General features: G+C 39.4%; 1 protein-coding gene across 13 annotated transcripts in view; it reads right to left on the minus strand.

Annotated features, from left to right (window-relative positions):
* dock7 (dedicator of cytokinesis 7) overlaps positions 1–20,664 on the minus strand; it is a 166,750-nt gene that overhangs the window by 82,554 nt on the left and 63,532 nt on the right. For 9 of the 13 annotated variants that reach the window (XM_072574022.1, XM_072574020.1, XM_072574016.1 and 6 more), the window contains 7 exons: positions 20,185–20,286; positions 16,816–16,902; positions 15,193–15,424; positions 6,998–7,162; positions 5,796–5,971; positions 4,796–4,885; positions 259–345 (listed from right to left, as the gene is read on the minus strand). In XM_072574022.1, coding sequence (XP_072430123.1) covers positions 259–345; positions 4,796–4,885; positions 5,796–5,971; positions 6,998–7,162; positions 15,193–15,424; positions 16,816–16,902; positions 20,185–20,286 — 939 coding nt within the window. The remainder of the gene's footprint in view (positions 1–258; positions 346–4,795; positions 4,886–5,795; positions 5,972–6,997; positions 7,163–15,192; positions 15,425–16,815; positions 16,903–20,184; positions 20,287–20,664) is intronic. The other 4 variants (XM_072574028.1, XM_072574027.1, XM_072574026.1 and 1 more) reach the window with 2 other exon arrangements.

Genomic DNA, 20,664 nt, shown 5'->3' on the forward strand with positions numbered 1-20,664 from the left:
GATGTGAGTCAGCCCACTGACTGCGTTCTGATGATTTGTGACAATGTAGCAGTGCAATTTTACATAATGTAATACATAAACTGAATTAGGACACTGCAGGCTACAAATGCTGCAAACGTTCCTCAGCAAATCTCAACTTGATCAGGACTGTAATCTCCTGAATCTGATTAGGCAGAATTAGAGATAACATTCAAGACTTCCTGGCGTACACTTATCCCACCTTCCTCACTTGCCTCACACAATAGTACTGTGCACTACCTTCTTAGTTGGTAATCGTCCTGTTAACGTTTGTAAGAAACTTGTGCTCTCGGTATGCGATGACATGCGATTACTTCGGTCCATCGCCTATGGAGTGGAATGAATGTTGGTAATAGATTGGTGAAGTCAGATATGGCATAATGAATTTATTAAAGCTAATGCAGAGGAGTTGGAAGCATAAAATACCTTCTGCCAAATTACATTCCAAGAACTATGACTGTAATTTCACATCCATAATAGGGGTTATCACGTTATTTATGTCTAAAACTGATTTGAGAGCAGAACAAGATTTGAATAATACATTATGTTCTGATGTTTGCTTTGCTACTGATATTATTTGTCATAAAATGGATTGGAACATCAACATACAGTACTTCTTGTTCAAATTATTCTATTAAAGTGCACATTAAACAAAATATTGCATTTCTTGTGTACATCATCTGTGTTGAGTTGATTACCTACATATCCAAGTCAGTTAACTTTATTCTTCCTGATTGTTTGAGTGTACACAGTAGAGAGTTTTCAAATATTACATGGACTTATATATTGACAACCATTTCTTCTTTGATATACTCTCTGTCACATATTCCTATTGCTATTTTAATCAAAACTATTATGATGAATGATGTTCTAATGTTCTTTTTTCTTTCACATAAGTGACGTATTTTTATGCAGAATGTCAGAACTGCAAAGTGCTTTGCCTTTCTCATTCTTTTCTTCTCTTCGTTTAGAAAATCATAAAATGATTACATAGAGTCAGTATGGTTTTATGAAACTTAAATTATGTTTGACATATGTATTAGAATTTTCTGAGGATTTAACTAGCAGGACAGGTTAAAGAGAACCTGTGGATGCTGTATATGTGGATTTTCAAAAGACATTCAATAAGGTGCCACGTAAGAGGTTCTGCACAAGATTCAGAATAAGGGTACTGGGGATAATATATTAGTCTGGATTGAGAATTAGTTAGCAGACAGAAAACAAAGAGTAAGAATAGACCCAACAGTTTCAGATTGAGAGGATGTAACTAGCGTGTTGTCAAAAGGATAAATGTTTGGGCCTCAGCTATTTATGATTAAATCAATAGCATAGATGAGAGGACTCAGCATAATGTATTCAAGTTTATTAATTGTACAAACTTAGGCAGGAGATTAAGATGTGAGGAGGTACAAAGAAGCTATGTAAGGATACAAACAAGGTAAGTGATTGGACAATAACGTGGCAGATGCTGTATGATGTGAAGAAATGTGAAGTTATCCACATTGGTAGAAAGAATAGAAAAGCAGGACTGATTTTCTTAAAGAAGGTGAGAGACTAATAAAAATTGTGGGATACGTGGAATTTAGAGACAATCCATGGGAAGTTAACATGCAAACACAGAAAACAAATAGGAAGGCATATGTCAGCCTCCATTCCAACAAGGTTAGAATTCAAGGCTAAAAAAATTTTGTTTCAATTATATACAACGTTGACGAAACCACACCTGGTGTATTGTATATACTGACAGTCTCCTTACCTAAGGATATAGTTCTCTCAGAGATAGTACAAAAAGATTCAGTAGATTGAGTTTGGGCAAGACAGAGTAAGTCTATTGACAGTAATTGAATGGAATGAACCTAAATTTTGGGTTTTTAGGCAAATGAAATCTTAGTGAATTGTGAAATTCTTAGGAGAACTTCATGAAGTACATCATGAAAAGCTGTTTCCCTGGCTGGACAGTAGACAACGAGGGATAACAGACATTTTTTTTTAAACTTCATTTGTGGAATGAGTGTTGCTGGCTGGCCAGCATTTATTGCTTACCCCCAGTTGTCCTTGAGAATATGGTGGTAGGCTGCCTTCTTGAACTGCCACAGTCATGTGCTGAAGGTAGACCCACAGTGCCATTAGGGAGCAAATTCTAGAATTTTGACAGTGAAGGACATATTTCCAGGTCAGGATGGTGAGTGGCTTGAAAGGGAATTTGCAGGTGGTGTTGTTCCCATGTATCGGCTGCCCATGTCCTTCTAGGTAGAAATGGTCATGGATTTGGAAGATGCTGTCTAAGGATTTCTGGTGAATTTCTGCAGTGCATCCTGTAGATGGTGCACAATGCTGCTACTGAGCATCAGTAGTGAAGGTAGTGGATACTTGTGGATGTGGTGCCAATCAAGCAGACTGCTTTGACCTGGATGGTGTCAAGCTTCTTAAGTATTGTTGGAGCTGCACTCATTTAGGTAAATGGGGAGTATCTCATTTCACTCCTGATTTGTACCTTGTCGATGATGGCCAGGCTTTGGAAAATCAAGAGGTGAGTTACTTGCCAGAATACTCCTAGCTGTTGACCTCCCCTTGTAGCTATTGTGGTTATGTGGTGAGTCCAGTTGAGTTTCTGGTCTATGGTAACCATAGGGATGCTGCTAGTGGGGAATTCAGTGATGGTAATACCATTGAATGCCCAGGGTGGTGGTTAGATTGTCTTTTATTGGTGATGGTCATTGCCTGGCATTTGTGTGGTGCGATTTTACTTGTCACTTGTCAGCCTCAGTCTAGATATTGTCCAGATCTTGTTTGATTTGAACACAGATTACTTCAGTACCTGAGGGGTCACAAATGCTATCTGAACATTGTACAATCATCAGCGAATATCCCCATTTCTGACCCTTCCAATTATATTACAGGAAGTCAGCCATCAAGGACCAAGAGAAGAAGACATTTCCTCATATATTCGTTGAAAATCTTTGGAATATTCTACTCAGACTGGGATGAATGGATTTTTGGAAATAACTAGAATCAAGAGAGTTTGGATAAGAAAGTGGAGTTGAGGCAGACAATCAGCATTTTCTTTTTGAATGAGGTATCATTTGGCTGATTCTTATTCTTATTTCTTATGTTCTACTGTCTTGCAATTTTCATGCTCTGAAAACCCAAGCTCAGTGCTACCTCAGTAACTTCAGGTTTATATAATCTTTTATTTTATGCTTTTGAATTTTGATAATCATCCAATTTCTTCCTTATTTTTCTTGTCCACCAATATCAGCTAAGCACGTTTCTATAATTTACAAATTAGAACATTGTACAGCTTTTCTCTTCTTTTTAACTGGGATCAGTTATACATGTGAAATTACAGTGCAAATAGTTTTGAAAGATTTACACACAAAGCTTTGTAGTTATTTGCTGCTGAGGTATTCTGCAGCTTAACTCACAAGAACACAGGTTTCAACATGAAGAAAATAGATTTGGATGAACACGTAACACACAATTCAACTCCAAATTGATGAAATGTTAATGTAAATACTTAACTTAAATATTCTATTTTCAATCCATTATTCTCAAGCCTTTTGGATGTCTATTTGCATCATCTTGATGTTGAACTAATGTGTAACCTTCACTTCCCATCAACTAGTCAAGGACTCATCATATCAGAAATTATGGCTGCAGATGTTCACCTCTTCACACTATCCTCAACATCTGTATATTGAGGTTTATGTCCAGGTTACCTTAAGCCGCACCTTGAAGTCACAAACTTCTTGATGAAGAAAGCAAACCACTTACAGAGTTTGACCAAAACTAACAAGAGAAGCCTTCCTGAAATAATCTACTTTCTTCTGTATTTTTGAAACTGGAGAACAGGGTTTCATTGGAGTCCTTTTTAAACAATGCACTAAGTAATATATTTCTAAGCATATGGATGCTGTGATAACAAAATAAGTCATGATTTGTTTTCATAACTTGTCCATAAAATGATGGTAATTGATGACTCATGAGTATGTGGCACGAGGCACAAGTCAAGATGCTTCACTTCAGTTGCAGTAATATATCTACGATTTCGGTAAAGCTTAAAAGTGGACATAAAAGTTTTTAAAACCATGATGAGGTCAAGTGTGAAAAAACAAAACCAAAACTAATACTATTCTTTCAAATTTAATTTAGGGATTGTACCTATATCTATGCAACACTATGGTGACTACTATGCAAAACAGGTGTGTCACTAGCAATGACAGAAACTTGAAGTCATGAGTTAGTCCTCACATGCAAGGGTTATGTACACCTATTAAGTGTATAGTCCAGAAATGTCACTTTCTCAGAATTCACTGGTACAAACATGCTAAAGCAGCCTGGAACAGTATGTTCAGGCAACTTTCAACACCCCTGGGAATGAATCAGCTGTTAAAAAGTGAGACATAAATGATTAAATAAACAGTGAAACACATCTCTCTCCTGAAGTAATTAAGGATTGTTAATTTGTTAATTTCATAACATTGAAAAAATACATACTATAGAACTGTGTGATCATGAGATAATGCAATATGTATTCCATGCATTTTTATATAATAGCATGCACAATGATTCAAGCATTAAGTTGTAGAAAATGGTCTTAAATGAAGTAAGTAATAACTTACAAAAAAAAACTATTGAACACAGGCAAATACTAGGAAAACTCAAGAGGACTGAAGTCCAGAATACTCAAAAAATGAAAATAATGGGAAATGGATGGAAGTAAAAATTTAAACTGCAAAATAATGTCCTGAAGAAGATATATAGCAGCTGAATCCACCTGCATTACTTCAGTGCTTGATCTGGGGGGACTTCTCCATGGGACAGTTGGGCCACCAGCATTAACCCAGGAATTGGAACGATCTAGTCCCTGAACAAGTGAACGAAGCAGATGGGAGAGGGAATTTTAAAACATTTAGCTGGATGGTGTATTAATTTCTCAAAAAACATACAAAGTACAAGGAAAATGTATTTAAAGAATCTCCTATAGCTTAACTACAACAAAAGTGTTGACTCTTTCTGAGGTTTGAATGAGAAGCCCTCGAGAAACTTGCTCAAAATGGCCATTCTTTGATTTGACAATGGCAGTTAAAGAGGGCAGAGAAAAAGAACAACAAGGTAGAACTACATATTAATTCCCACTTGATTACAACACCTGTACTTTCAAGTAGGCAATGATCAATGAATATAACTCACTGATTTTTTTTGGTCATTGTCAAGCAAACGGTCTTGTGTTACAACATGTTAACACAAATAGAGACTACAAGTCAAATTTTCCTGGTCTACATGATTTAGAACTAGGCAGTTCACATACAAGCTACGCCATTAAAGTAGTTATGGAATAATTTTTAGTGACTGAAACGAAAGGTTAAAATTGCACAATGAAATACCTGTGCCAAAAAACAGCAAATTTTACTTAAAGTTCTTGAACTATTTAAATTGCTTAATTAAAACACAGCAAACTGATTAATACAAAGCATTATCTCAACTTTGCAGCTGCTTCCTACCACAGGATTTAGCGGTGTGCAAAACTATAAAGTGATAAGCTAATCTAAATCCGGGTCTGGAGATGAAGGATAGAACAGTAAGTATTTCAACTGGAAAAGAAGATAATCAAAAAGGACAATTCTATCCTTTCTACTCACATTATCTAGAATTATGTTCTACTTTATTGTAAATAAGATGTTCCTGTGTAATAATTCATAAGTTCAGTTTGAACACTACATGTAGCTTAAATCCTTATTATGCACATCAGTGCCAAAAAATAGGAGATCATTTACCTTGCTGCCAATAATAGTCCTCACTTCATCATCTGGTGAAGTTGGAGTACCTGAGATATCAGGGTTGCTGTTACTGAGACTCCGGGACCGACTAAGACTCAGGCTGGCCAGCCTTGCTGCTGAACGTGCCATCGTAGCATAGTGCATAGACCCACCCAATACACAGCCACCGGGACCTGTGCCAAGGATTCAATCATGATCAGTGCACAATTTCAAATTCAATGCAAATTCAGCTGATGCAACTCAGGACAGGACATGAGTTATATGTAAACTTGAAAATGCAATTTTTGACATGACTCAAACTATTGGTCAGGTGGGTAAATAATGATATAGATCAGACACTATTAATTTGGGAAATTTGGTTTGAAATGGAAGTGCAGAACGAGATGTCATGAACAATACAGCTAATAGAGTTTGTTTCAGTCAGAAACGCCTTTCTGATTCCAGTTTGTCATTAATGCAGCAAGTGTCACCTTTTTTCCCCAAGTCTCTCATATCAATTGATTACAACTAAACAGGATTAAAATGGATATTTACTTTGGCCAGGGATGGTGTGCTTGGAAATGGGGAAAGAGGGCTGGTAACACATTAATTAAGGAATTATATGAGGTAAACAGTGACAAATATTTAAAAAAAACAGAAAACATAATGAAATACATCGTAAGGGTCTGTTATCAACTGGAAAGCAGACTTGTTTTGTGATGATGAACCAAATTATTTTTAAAATATTTTCAAGAGATAACCAGGGCCAGCATTTGTTGCCCAGCTCTAATTGTCCTTGAACTGAGAGATTTGCTGAGCCATTTCAGAGGACAGTTAAGGGTCAACCACATTTCTGTGGATTTGCCATGTCGGCACACTAGATAAAGAACATTACTGAATCAGATGGTGTTCTGCAGGATTCAATGATAGTTGCTACCATTACTGAGTCTTTATCCCAGACTTTATTAATTGAATTTCATTGCCATGGTGGGATTTGAAGCAATGTCCCCAAAGTATTAACCTGGGACTTTGGATTGCAAGTTCAGTGACAGTACCGAAATGCCACTGTCTTCCATGAAAACATGAAGCAAGTTTTACCCTATTTTGCACTCTCGGTCATCATTTGAGATGGCACTTCAAGGTAGCTGGTGCTTTTATATTACTATACACTTTAGCCGTATGGGACACATTAAGTTATGGTGCTCAAATTCTGGTCTCACCTGGTGACGAGGGGTTTGACTCTGTGCTTGGGAGACGGAAAACGTAGTAAATGTATGACGCCAGCAAATTGTTTCTGCCATGCTGGTCCTGGTTCGCTTCTAGGTTTTTGTGAAGTCTGTTAACAATGGATGTCATTGCTTCAAATGATGGTTGTCCCATATTTACTGAAGAATAGAAAAAAAATGTGTAAAGAAGGATACAATCACAGAAAACGAAACTGCTGTTTACAAACATATGAATTAGGAGCAAAGATAGGCCCATGGTCCAAGAGACAGTTAATCATGGTCTTCCAGGGAAAGTCTTAAACCCTAGATTGGATAACATTATGTTTTCGACTCATAAAATCTGACAACGGAACAAATAACAATATTCATCATAGATAATTTCAGAGGTTAGTGCCAGCTTTGTCCCTGATCTACAGAAATATGCATTCAATGTCTGATTACAACTTAAAAAGAAAGACAACCAATTATTGCTCTCTTTGGTCCTGCGTTATTTCTCTATTTCCATAATCTTCTTCAAAAACGAAACTTCTATTTTCTTTCCTGGAAATCTAATCAATTTGTATTTTTATCTCTGTAGAAACTAATTTTCCATCTTGTCCTCCTCAGCCAGATTACCAAGCCATCACTTAAAAATTCAATGGGGAATGCACCCAGGTCCTGGTACCCAGCAGCCATTTAATACAGTACAATATTAATTGGATGGAGACGGAGAGGATATCCTTCCCCAGAAAGGAGCCAGCCAATCTGACTGTCCAGTGGGGACAGCAGACTTCACATGCTGGATCCCAATCAGAAGATGGGAACCTTCATGGAGGAACCCCTGCTTCAATTCTCACTCAAGATCCAAGAAAGAAAACTTGCCAGGCTTCCCCACCATCACCCAGAGCCAACCTGACCTCCTTCCTATCCTAAAAATTGTAGCTGTGCAGGAAGTGCCACTTGAAAATTTCAGTTCTCTCACAATCCGCTTGTCTGACTCCAAAGTTGCCAGTGGGTGGTTATAATATTCTGTCCCTCTTTCCACTCTATATGGAGGAAATGGGAGCAGATGTTCTAAAAGACATGCATCAAAGTCCAAGATTGACTTTGTTACAAATGATGTAACACTACAACCAAATCAAACACTTCACAACAAATATTGTGTACAACCTATCAACAACTGAATTTTTTGGCAGATAAATACATTTGTCAACAGCACTGAAAGCCTAGCTGTTTAAGAAAAAGGCATGAGCACAAAAATGCACTGAGTACATTGGACAAGTAGGTGGCAGATGGAGTCTGACATAGAAATATACAAACTAATGCATTTTGAAAGTGAGACCAAGAAAAGAAAATGTTCTGGATGTAGGTTTGCTCGCTGACCTGGAAAGTTCATTTTCATGTATAGGGTCTTGAACTTGAAAGACCCTATACAGACAACAAGCAAAACTAATGTCATTTACAAAATACTGTGCAAGAACTGTAACAAACTGTAACAAAATCTACATTGGACAGACAGACAGAAAACTAGCCACCAGGATACATAAACGTCATCGAGCCATAAAATGACCCACTCTCACTAGTATCCTTACATACAGATAAGGAAGGACACCACTTTGACTGGGACAACACATCCATCCTAGGACAAGCCAAACAGAGACTCGCATGACAATTCCTAGAATCATGGCATTCCAACCGAAACTCTATCAACAAATACATTGACTTGGACCCCATTTACCACCCGCTGAGAAAAAGAACAGGAAGTGACATCACCATAGGAAACAACATCATCACAGGAAATGACATCACCAACCCAAAGAAACCCAAACATAAAAGTAGAAAGCAGGAAATATCAGCAGTGCTTTGTGCAGAGGCTCACTGAAGATGTTACCTAGTATGGTGATGAAACGTCTGAAAATGAACTTTCCAGGTCAGCAAGCAAACCTACATTCAGAACCTCAAACTGAGCTACAAATCGTCTCAAAACTCACTAAAAGAAAATGTAGCGTAAATGGTAACATTTTTTTCAGTGTAGGGGAGCAGGCATTGATATGGAGATCATCGGTGGTGCTACTCTAAGTAGATATGGCCTTATAAAAGCAAACGCAATTTTTGATTTAAATCTGCGAACAGAATTAAAAAGATTTTACAACAAGTGTCTGTTGTTATAGCCCTCACTGATTTTTTTTACTTTATTATTTTATACATTTTAGGTTCTATCTATGAACTAGGGAATGTGAGCTGAAGATAACTTTTGGACTGTGAGTAACAGTCTATGTTGAGGGAAAAAAACAGATCAAACAAGCATTTGCTTATCCACAAGGCCAGGTTTGGAAGTGAATTGCAGGTTGGTCCCTGATCAAAACATTCTATAGATACTTCAGCAGCAAGTAAAGCTTTATGTTTAAACAGATTGCAGAGGTTGGCTATTAATGAGGCAAGTACCTGGGTTTTGGTTAAGCAAGTTTGGAAAATAATTTATGCCCAAGTAGATGCTGAATGGTAACTGCGATCTCGCAGAGGAGACAGTCAGTTTGTCAGGGAGTGGTCAGCATTAGAATTGGGTTTTGGACTATGTTTCCTGTGAAATTGGAGTCTGACTACAGCATGAAGTTTTGAAAGCTCCATGCCTAACCTCCCACAAAGTGAACTGAAAAGGGGACCCTAATCAACATCTTTAGAAAATCAACCAAGAAACCATTATTATGCCTATAGAACAGCACATCATGAAAACCACTAACATAATCTAGCCAGCCTTGTCATTTTCTTTTACTTATCCCATAACTGTGTTTGTCTTGTCTTTTGTGGAGCTATAAACAAAGGTTTTTGGGTTAATAACATTTTCCAATTAGATTAATTTGTTATTTAATTTTGCTCCACTAAAGTTACTATATTGCTAATAAATTGCTATGTCTTTTACTTAAGCCACAAGCTGGTGTTGAGAATTGATTATTTGCAAGTCTAGGATTGGTTATTCAAAATGTCTGGTTAGGAACCACTGAGGTCAATTTTGAGGGTCTTTGAAGGTTTCAATTTTACTCTGTTGAGAATACAGAGGTAGAAACGCTATTTAATTCGGCCATCTGTCTCCAAGCCATATCACTGCAGAAATATTGGACGCTTTTGTCAAAATCTTGCAGAACTCACTGGATGCCGTAGAGTTTGGCAGACTGTAAAACCGTTAATGTGAGATCAGTTAGCCTAACATATATTGCTTGGAAAATACTAGAATCCAATATTAAGAAAGAAGTACCATGACATTTAGAAAACATAAGAATGGGAAATCATATTAAAGTTTGGTAGAGTCCTTTGAAGATATAACAAGCAAAGCTGATAAAGGCAAGTTCTGTATATATACTCTATTTTGATTTCTGCAAGATATGCAATAAAGGTTCCGCATAACAGTGGGTATGTATTAGCATACATTTGGGATTGGTTAACAAGAGAGGAAAGACAGTCAGGATTAATGTGCCTTTTTCAGGTTGGAAAGTTGTAACAAGTGGAGAACCACATGGATTAGGCTTACGGCCTCAATTGTTTACTGTCAATTCTACCTCCTTCCCAAGATTCACAAGCCTGACCACCCTGGCCACCCATTGTCTCAGCATGCTCCTGCCCCACTGAACTCATCTCTACCTAACTCGACACTGTCCTATCACCCCTAGTCCAGGAACTCCTCACATACGTTCGAGACACCACCCACGCCCTCCACCTCCTCCAAGACTTCCATTTCCCCGGCCCCCAACACCTCATCTTCACCATGGATATCCAATCCCCCTACACCTCCATCCGCCATGACCAGGGCCTCCAAGCCCTCCGTTTCTTCCTCTCCCGACATCCCCAACAGTACCCTTCCACCGACACTCTCATTTGTTTGGGTGAACTGGTCCTCACCCTTAACAATTTCTCCTTCGAATCCTCCCACTTCCTCCAGACCAAAGGGGTAGCCATGGGCACCCGTATGGGCCCCAGCTATGCCTGTCTCTTTGTCGGCTACGTAGAACAGTCCATCTTCCATAGTTACACCGGCACCACTCCCCACCTCTTCCTCTGCTACATTGATGACTGCATTGGCGCCACCTCGTACTCCCGCGAGGAGGTTGAGCAATTCATCAACTTCACCAACACATTCCACCCTGACCTTCAATTTACCTGGACCATCTCTGACACATCCCTCCCCTTCCTGGACCTCTCCATCTCCATTAATAATGACCGACTTGACACCGACATTTTTTATAAACCCACCAACTCCCACAGCTACCTGGATTACACCTCTTCCCACCCCACCTCCTGCAAAATTGCCATCCCATATTCCCAATTCCTCCGCCTCTGCCATATCTGCTCCCAGAAGGACCAGTTCCACCACAGAACACACCAGATATCCTCCTTCTTTAGAGACCACAATTTCCCTTCCCACATGGTTAAAGATGCCCTCCAACACATCTCGTCCACATCCGGCACTTCCGCCCTCAGACCCCACCCCTCCAACAGTAACAAGGACAGAACCCCCCTGGTGCTCACCTTTCATCCTACCAACCTTCGCATAAACCAAATCATCCGACGACATTTCCGCCACCTCCAAATGGACCCCACCACCAGGGATATATTTCCCTTCACACCCCCTTCCGCCTTCCGCAAAGACCGTTCCCTCTGTGACTAAATGGTCAGGTCCACGCCCCCCCAAAAACCCACCTCTCTCATCGTGGCACCTTCTCCTGCCACCGCAGGAATTGCAAACCCTGCGCCCACACCTCCTCCCTCACCTCCATCCAAGGTCCCAAAGGAGCCTTCCACATCGATCAAAGTTTTACCTGCACTTCCACCAATATCATTTATTGTATCAGTTGCTCCCGATACGGTCTCCTCTACACTGGGGAGACTGGACACCTCCTAGCAATGCGTTTTAGGAACATCTCTGGTAAATCTGCACCAATCAACCACACCACCCTGTCGCCCAACATTTCAACTTCCCCTCCCACTCAGCTGAGGACATGGAAGTCCTGGGCCTCCTTCACCGCCGCTCCCTCACCACCCGACGCCTGGAGGAAGAACGCCTCATCTTCCGCCTCGGAACACTTCAACCCCATGGTATCAATGTGGATTTCACCAGTTTCCTCATTTCCCCTTCCCCCACCTCAGCCCAGTTCCAAACTTCCAGCTCAGCACTGTCCCCAGGACTTGTCCCACCTACCTATCTTCCTTTCCACCTATCCAATCCACCTTCCTCTCTGACCTATCACCTTCATCCCCACCCCCTTTCACCCAGTGTACGCTTTACAACCTTCCCCCACCCTCCTCCCTGACCTATCCCAATCCCCATTCATTCTATTGTACTCTATGCTACTTTCTCCCCACCCTCTTCTCATTTATCTCTCCACCCTGCAGGCACTCTGCCTCTATTCCTGGTGAAGGCTTTTGCCTGAAACGTCGACTTTCCTGCTCCTCGGTTGCTGCCTGAACTGCTGTGCTTTTCCAGCACCACTCTAATCTAGAATCTGGTTTCCAACATCTGCAGTCATTGTTTTTACCTTGTACAGGGTAGAGTGCAATGTTACCACAGCTGTTGACAATACAAAAATAGCTAGGATGGAATGTTGTGATGGGGACAGAATAAATCATCAAGTGTAATCAATAGGTTGAATGAGTGGACAAAAACCTGGCAGATTAAGTATAGTGTAGGAAAGTATGAGGTCATGCACTTTGGTAGGAAGAATCAAAAGGCAGACTATTAATAAAATGGAAAGAGACTCCAAAAAGATTGCAACACAGACAGATGCATTCTATTGCATGAAACACAAAAAGTGAGCAGACAAGTACAGCAAGTAATTAAGAAGGCAAACAGAAATTTAGACACACAGAGAACAGGAGCAGAAATAGGTTATTTGGTCCTTGAAGGTGCTCTGTCAATCATTGTGGTCATGGCCCATCATCCAGCTCAATAACCTGTCCTGCTTTTCCCCCAAATCCTTTGATTCCTCTAGCCAGAGATGCTAAACCAAATTTTTTTTTCAAAATGATACAATTTTTTGGCCTCAACTGCTTTCTGTGAAAGTGAATTCCACAGGCTCACCACTCTGTGGTGAAGAAATTTCTCCTCATCTCAGTCTGAAATGGTTTACCCCATATCCTTAGACTGTGACCCTTGGATCTGAACTCCACTGCCATTGGGAACATCCTTCCTGCATCTACCCTGTCTCGACCTATTAGCATTTTATAGATTTCTATGTGATCCCACCTCATTCATCTGAACTTGAATAAATATAATCCGAAAGAATTCAACCACTCCTCATACAATAGTCCTGCCATCTCAGGAATCAGTTTGCTGTGTTACCTCTGTAGCAAGAATATCCTTCCTCAGATAAGGAGACCAAAACTGCATACAGTACTCCAGGTGCAGTAAATTTCACCTTATTGCTGTGAAATTGGAGCTTAAAAACAGGGAAAACTTGTTACAAAGGTCTTGGTGAGACTGCACATGGAGTACTATGCAAAGCTTTCATCCATATATATAAGAAAAGATATACTAGCACTGGAAGGAGTTGAAAAGAGATTTACTTAACTGATTCCTGGGATGAAGGTGGTGAATTATCAAGAGTGGCTAAATAGCTCGGGCATTTATCCATTAGCGCTAAGAAGAATAAGTACTTAATTTATTGAAATATACAAGTTTCTGATGGTTCTTAAACGAAAGCTATTGAGAAGATGTTTCCAGTAGTGGGAGAATCTCAAACTAAGAGACATTGTTATAGAACAAAGGGAAACTCATTTAAATCTGAGATGCAAAAGAATTTCTTCTCTCAGCAGATGACGAATATCTGGAATACTCTACCTTCAAAAGCCCAGCAAGTTGTGGAATATAGATTACTGAAAGAGGAAGGTAGACAGATTTTTCAAATATTGAACAGTTGAAGGCTATGAGGAGCTAGTACGAAAAAGAAGTTGAATCTTGAGGCGGATTAGCCACGTTCATTTCGAATGGTGGTGTAGGCTTAAGGGACTGAATAATCTTCTCCTGCTTTTACTTCTAGGTTCTTACACATTGTCCATCTTTGCCCCATCTCAGTGCATCTGCTACTGAAATCCTCAATGATGCTTTTATTACTTACAGGTTCAACTATTTCAATTTGCTCCTGAACAGGATCTCATCTTCCACTCTAGATAAACTTGTAGCTTATCCAAAACTCTATCCTAACTTGTAGCAAGTTCCACATAACTATGCTTAACATAACCTAAGACTTTACTTCCACCAATATTTCTATTCTGAGATTTTCATCTGTGTTCAAATTTCTCCAAGGCCTCAATCTTCCCTATTACTGTTAAACGTTCTGTTTACTGTGATTCTGTAATTCTGTCCTAATTCCCCATTCCTTTTGCCACGTCGCTAATGTTCACTGTTTCTGCAATCTTGCCTTGAATTTTGTAATGCCTCTTAATTATCTCCTTGATTGGATTGGTATCCACGTGTGTCTTGACTCTACTCCTGTCAACACCTTGGTATTTTGTTACATAGGCTAATGGTAGTATTAATCCAATTATTAGATATATTAATAAATGATGTTAGGTCCTGTATATTTTTACCTGCCCAACTTGGATCTGGCACAAAAGAGATATTTGCTAATTTACTTTGGGAGGGGCAGTATTGCCATTGAAAGCTTTTTTTTATTATGAATCATTGTTAATTTGATAATTGAAATGAGCCATTTGTCATTGAAAGGTAGATTACAATGATCCTGGTATAAGTACATAATCCTATTTAAAATTTCACACAAATTTCCCATTTTTTCAATTTGCTTTCTGAAATTTGTCTGAATAATGCTTGGATAAAATGCACTCTCCATAAACTCAGACAAGAGATCATTGCTCGTGTACATACCTAAACAGTAGGTATTAGCTAGTTACTTCACTGACATTTGCATTCACACTCATATAATTAGAACTCAGTGATAAATGTACAGTGATCAGGATCACTGCATAGACCGGAGTATGACTGAAACAATCTTAACACTGAAATAGCTTTGTATTTTAATATAATACCTCACAATGCAATTGCCAACAATGATACGACTGGAAAATATTCATAATTAAATGTGAATCAATAATTGTGCCGTAATAGTGCAGCCCACATCCAACTAAAAATGTGGACCACATGATTAATGACACATCCCAAAGAAAAGTCACAATGAAAATAAGGATTGATGAATGTGACATACCAATCTGTCCAGCGATTATAGGAGGCCTCACAACCAGTAAGACGAGTTTATCCAGAAGCTGGTGGAGGAATCGTACCACAGGCTCCAGTTGAGCTGAACTCAAGGCCAATATACTGTTCTTCAGCTCATTCTCCAGGTCATTCTCCAGAATTCTCAGATCTCCAATTCGTACAGGAAATGCATGCTCCTCCAGGGCATGGACCAAAGCAAAAAACTTATCAAGGTATGGATCCTGTGTTAAATATTTAATGCATATCTTAAAAGCAAAATTCATGTCAAACATATCTCTGCTTTCAGTCTTTACAAGTACAAAGGGTATGAGAGCTGACTTTTAGACTTGGACAATGTAAGTTTATTTCCTGATATTATTTAGAACAATGTCAGTTCTAGTACTGTAATCATTGTTTTGATAATATTTGTGACGATTTATGTACACATCTCAGTGAGTGGTCTTGATGCTGGAACTTTAATACTTTATCTTGCATTCACTGCTCCAATAACCCACTTTATGAAGAAATTTCTTGCAAACTTTCCCTCCTCACATTCTTGATTATGTTTAGTGGCTTCTCTTCACCAAACCTCCCACCAGATGGCAAAATAATTTCACTCTTCAAAAGTTTCAAAATCTTTAATAGATTTCCCCACCAAAACCTCCAATATAATCTATGTCAAAGTGCTCAAGAACCTGATACCCCTTCTTCCTGAATTCTGTATCACATTCTCCTTCTCCAAAGTGAAGATAAATGTGAAACACTCATTTAACACACTACCTCTGGTCCCAAGCACAGATTGCCCTCTTGATCCTGATGATCCCTGCTCTTGGTTACCATCTTCATCTTCATATATTTATAGAATACCTTGGGATTCTCCCTAATCTTACCTGCCAGTGTTTTTCATGCACTGCTTTGCTCTCCTAATTGCTTTCAAAAAGCCACCATTGATTTGCTCCCCTTGTACCTCTTAAAAGTCTCTCTTTTCCTTCTTATGCAGTCCTGAATATTCCTAGACATTAAAGGTTCTCTGGGCCTGTGTAAAGGGAAAATGCCCTCCACAATTCTGCTGTAGATTTCCCAGAAGTGTATGTAATTTACTCTCACTCCTATTTATTATCCTTTACGTGCTCATTTTTAGAACACCGCTTCCTGTACATTTTTTTTATTGTACATACGAGTCTTGCAGGGCTGTCCTTACTATCTTTACGATTTTGGGCTCTTTAACTAATTTTCAATCAATTTTAATATTTGTTATATCTCAGGAGGAGAAAAGATGATCAGGTCCACATTCACTCATCTCATTTCTTTCTCAATAAAGCCCCATACCTCCACACCTGGCAAAAACCTAGAAAGGTACAGGCGAGTCCTGAATCTCTGTCAAAACGTTCCATTTAAAATATGTTGAAATAGCATCTTTTCGACATCCTTCCTTCCACGGACCTACTCCACTATTCCCTTACCCAAGTTATGAATGGATAAAAACATTCAAAATTCAAAGAATATATTTGTGATATAAGAATATATATCACATTTAATGCATATTCGGTTTAGGGAGAAACTATGAAGCTAAATTCAATCCTCAAAAAGAGCAGCTTTATTTTATAACTAAGTGCAAATGGTTTATTCTCACCTGAGTGTGAACAGAGGATACAGCTATCACCTCCACGTTGAATACTCCCTTATGGTTATCCACCCACTTCATTCCAGGCAGTGGTACCTGCAATAGTAACAGGATCCTGTACATTCAAAGATATAATATGCCCTAGTAAAGGTTCATTCAGTAAATATAATATTCATATCCCTGACAAACATGAGCTTCAATTATTGAATAATCAATTCTAAAAGAGAAGCCTGTTCTGGAAAGAGAGAACTTACCAGAGAAGCAATACAGGAAAAGGGAAAGAGACTTGACTGCAGTTTAAGGTTAAGGTTGCCAGTCACACTTGAGCAGATTTAGCTAATCTGGCTTTGTTTACATTTCGCACTGGAAACTACAAAATGGCTGCAGTGCCGAAATTACATTGTTGTTGAAAACATGAATCTTCATCTAGAGGAATTACTGAAAGCAATTACGAAGAACCTGTTGAAGAACCTGTCCAAAACTTCTAATTATTCTTGTCTTTTTACAACTCAAACTTTCATAATTAACTAGTAATTTAAACGTTTGGATCAAACAGAGCATCTGGCACAAGAAAAGCTGGCAGAGTTGAGACATGAAGCTCTTACGTACAATACTTCCAGGTACGGCTCTACCTGGAAATATTGAGTCAAATCTTTCTCAGGCCTTAGGAAAACAGAGACCTGCGCCATCTTGGCTCACAAATGAGAGACTGTGAGACTCCATGTTTTAACATGGAGTTTGCAAGCCCTGAACAAGTGCTACTATGTACCATGCATAAGCACATTGTAAAAAACGTGATCATTCTGAATTTACAATAACTGAAACTAGAAGCTCACACTTGGAAATGTACCGTTACTTTATATGATCACCTATCTGACCAACTATAATTCTAAGATTGAAGATAAATAGACCTGCCCTCCTAATTGCCATACCATGTCTTTCCCTAACTGCTACTCTTTCCCTAACACCCAGTGTAGCAAAACATCTTGTCATTGTTTAAGACTGACCATGATCCACCCTTCTGACTGACTTAGGATAACCCAACCTGATGAGTGGCAAGACATATTGAAGCTCCATCACTGATTTATCACTAATCCCCTGGCTAGTTGCACGGCTGGTTGTGGTCCAATGCCTGGATTTTAATGAAATAGCACCCCTGATTTTGAATGTCGGAATGGCTGATGAACCATGTCAAAAGATCTATACTGAGATCAGGCACTGCTCTTGACTTACTGTGCTGGTGCCCCCTGAGTGATGATAGTGCTACTTGGCTGAAGACTGGTGCCCTTAGACATGGCTATCCGGTTTAAGCACAGATAATGTATTTACTAGCACATGCTGTAGGAGTGTCACTGACATAGCTTAGTGCAGTATGGCATCATGTTCACCCCATTCTGAAGAAGGGATACCAGACTCAAAATGTTAACTGTTTCTCTGTCCACAGATGCTACCTGACCTGCTGAATGTCTCCAGCATTATCTGTCTTTGTTTCAGATTTCCAGCATCTGCAGTAGTTTATCTTTATTCAAATTTTTAATCCACTGCCACTTCGCTTCCAGGTATGCCCATTTTGATGTTATCTACTCTGCAACAGAATTCCCATTTTAATCTTTTGGATTGATCACCTTCATTGCTTTCCACCTTTCTCCCAGTGTTTGCTGAAATTTGCTGTTACGGGTACATCTCCTTCCTCAGTAATTATTTCCAGATCCACCTTAACCCCACATGGATTCCAACTCAAGTTCTATCCTTCATTTTCTAAATCCACCCAAAGTTTCAGCTATTTCTAAGACATTCGACATGAGACAGCTGTGCCCACTGCATTCTGAGATCCACGCTTAGTGCCATGCGCTGTCACATGCACACTCAACCTTTCTCTCCATCAGCATCACCTTATGCAGTCTCAAAGCAGTCCTGGTCCCCAGTTCCATTTCATTCTTCATCTCACTTAACTCCTTAACAAGGAACATTTTCTCTTCCTTTCAGGTGCAAGTTACTGATGCCTGTCTGGATCTTTCTTCCTTTCCCCTTTCAACCAACTCCATCCCTTCATCCAATTCCACTTCTTGCTGTGAATTCACCAGTTCTGACTCATAGATACTGCCAGATCTGCTGAGCTTCTCCAGTAACTGTTTCAGATTTCCAGCATCAGTAGTATTTTGCCTTTGTTCACCTCTTGACTGATAACTGCTGCCAGCCCCAAGAAACCTCCTAGCTTTGTATCTGTGCTAAAAGGCAAGGCAAGACAGATATATGGTAAATTCTGAATGAGGCAGCAATACGTAGGAAGGCAAGTCAGCGATGCTATAAGCATCCAAGTAGGTGCAAAGTGAGAGAGCACTAAGTGAGCAACCTAAGTACCCTGAGATGGACCCTGCTCCACAAGATGGGTGCCTGTCTCTGTGAGCAGTGACCTGACAGCAGCAACTCAACGCAAGATGCTGATACACCCTGAAGTACCGTACTGATGTAGGTAACTGTAATCAAAGTAAGTTGGAAATGTGCCTTGATGATGTAGTGAGCCAGGGCGTGTCCAATGCCAAGCTCCATGGATAAAGGATGCAGGTGATCATTACCTCGGACCATGCCCTGTGATGTTGGGAAATGATGGGCAAGGTGGAACGCTGGAGGTCAGCTGGAGCCGCCACGTACCCCATCATGACTTCCATGTCAAAAATTGTTGCTATGTGGTTTCTCTCCACATGTGGGAGTATAGCAATCTGCATATAGCTGAGGTAATGATGAGATGTCAAATCATGCAAATAACCTTTCACTGTTTACTAACATAGATTTTGTCTCACCATTCAAAACTTGGGTTCAAAATCTGACTTCCTTTTTCTTTATGTCACTGTACTTTCACCACTGCCTACATGATTCAGAGACTGGGAAAATTCATCCCTATGTCTCTAATTATCTATTCACAAAGTAAACTTGATTTCTTTTCAAAAATCCAAATCATATTTATAAACCTTTCTGTATCAATCCAGTTCCAAAATGATTGCCGTGCAACAGATCACACAGCTTTACACAGCAGGTGTGGCTCAGAAGGTAATGCCTTGCCTCTGAGATGAAAGCTCTACATTACAGTCTCACGTGTTGGCAATAAAAGGAGCATTCACAACATGGTTCAATAGATTAATCATTTCAATACTTCCTCACTATTCTCCAAAGGGAAAGAAATGCACATTAAGATATGAAACAAATAAATATGTAATTACTGTCAGCAGGAGTGGAACTAAAACACTGTTGTCAGAGATGAAAGGGTATCTGCTTAATTACTGCATCATCCTGTCAGCCTCGCCCAGCAAGCAGTAAACCTGTCTAATTATCACGCAGAAAGAAGGCAATCCAAACTTTGAATTATTTTCAACAACTTACTTCTGGAGATAACACTGAGTAAGATTGTGGAGGCTTCTCAAGAGACACAGGAAGGCAGAACTGACCAGTTTTCAGGCGTCCATTCTGCAGCATTGGAATCCACTATAATTAAAAGAACAAAGTGAATAAAATGCTACTAACACCAATTTTCAATGTCCACATTTTGTGCATCTGCTTGGACTGTGCGTGTGGTGGCAAACTTTAAGTTATTCCCATTAATTATACTTCCCCAGGACTGCATGGATGAATACGCTGAGAATGACCTGTACCCGAGGATATTACTTTGAAACTCTTACAAAAATAACTGCATGCATGTCACTGAGGTATCCCATAATGAAATGAGCTAATACCAGGAAATTAAGAGGCATATTATAATAATAAATAATAACATCCTTCCAGCACTGTGTGCTATATCACATCTGGAGGAATTTGTTCACAGCAAGTGTCACATGTATTTTCAATGTTTTTAGCACATTGCAG

Source organism: Chiloscyllium punctatum, chromosome 7 (genome assembly GCF_047496795.1).
Source record: "Chiloscyllium punctatum isolate Juve2018m chromosome 7, sChiPun1.3, whole genome shotgun sequence".
Taxonomy (NCBI): domain Eukaryota; kingdom Metazoa; phylum Chordata; class Chondrichthyes; order Orectolobiformes; family Hemiscylliidae; genus Chiloscyllium; species Chiloscyllium punctatum.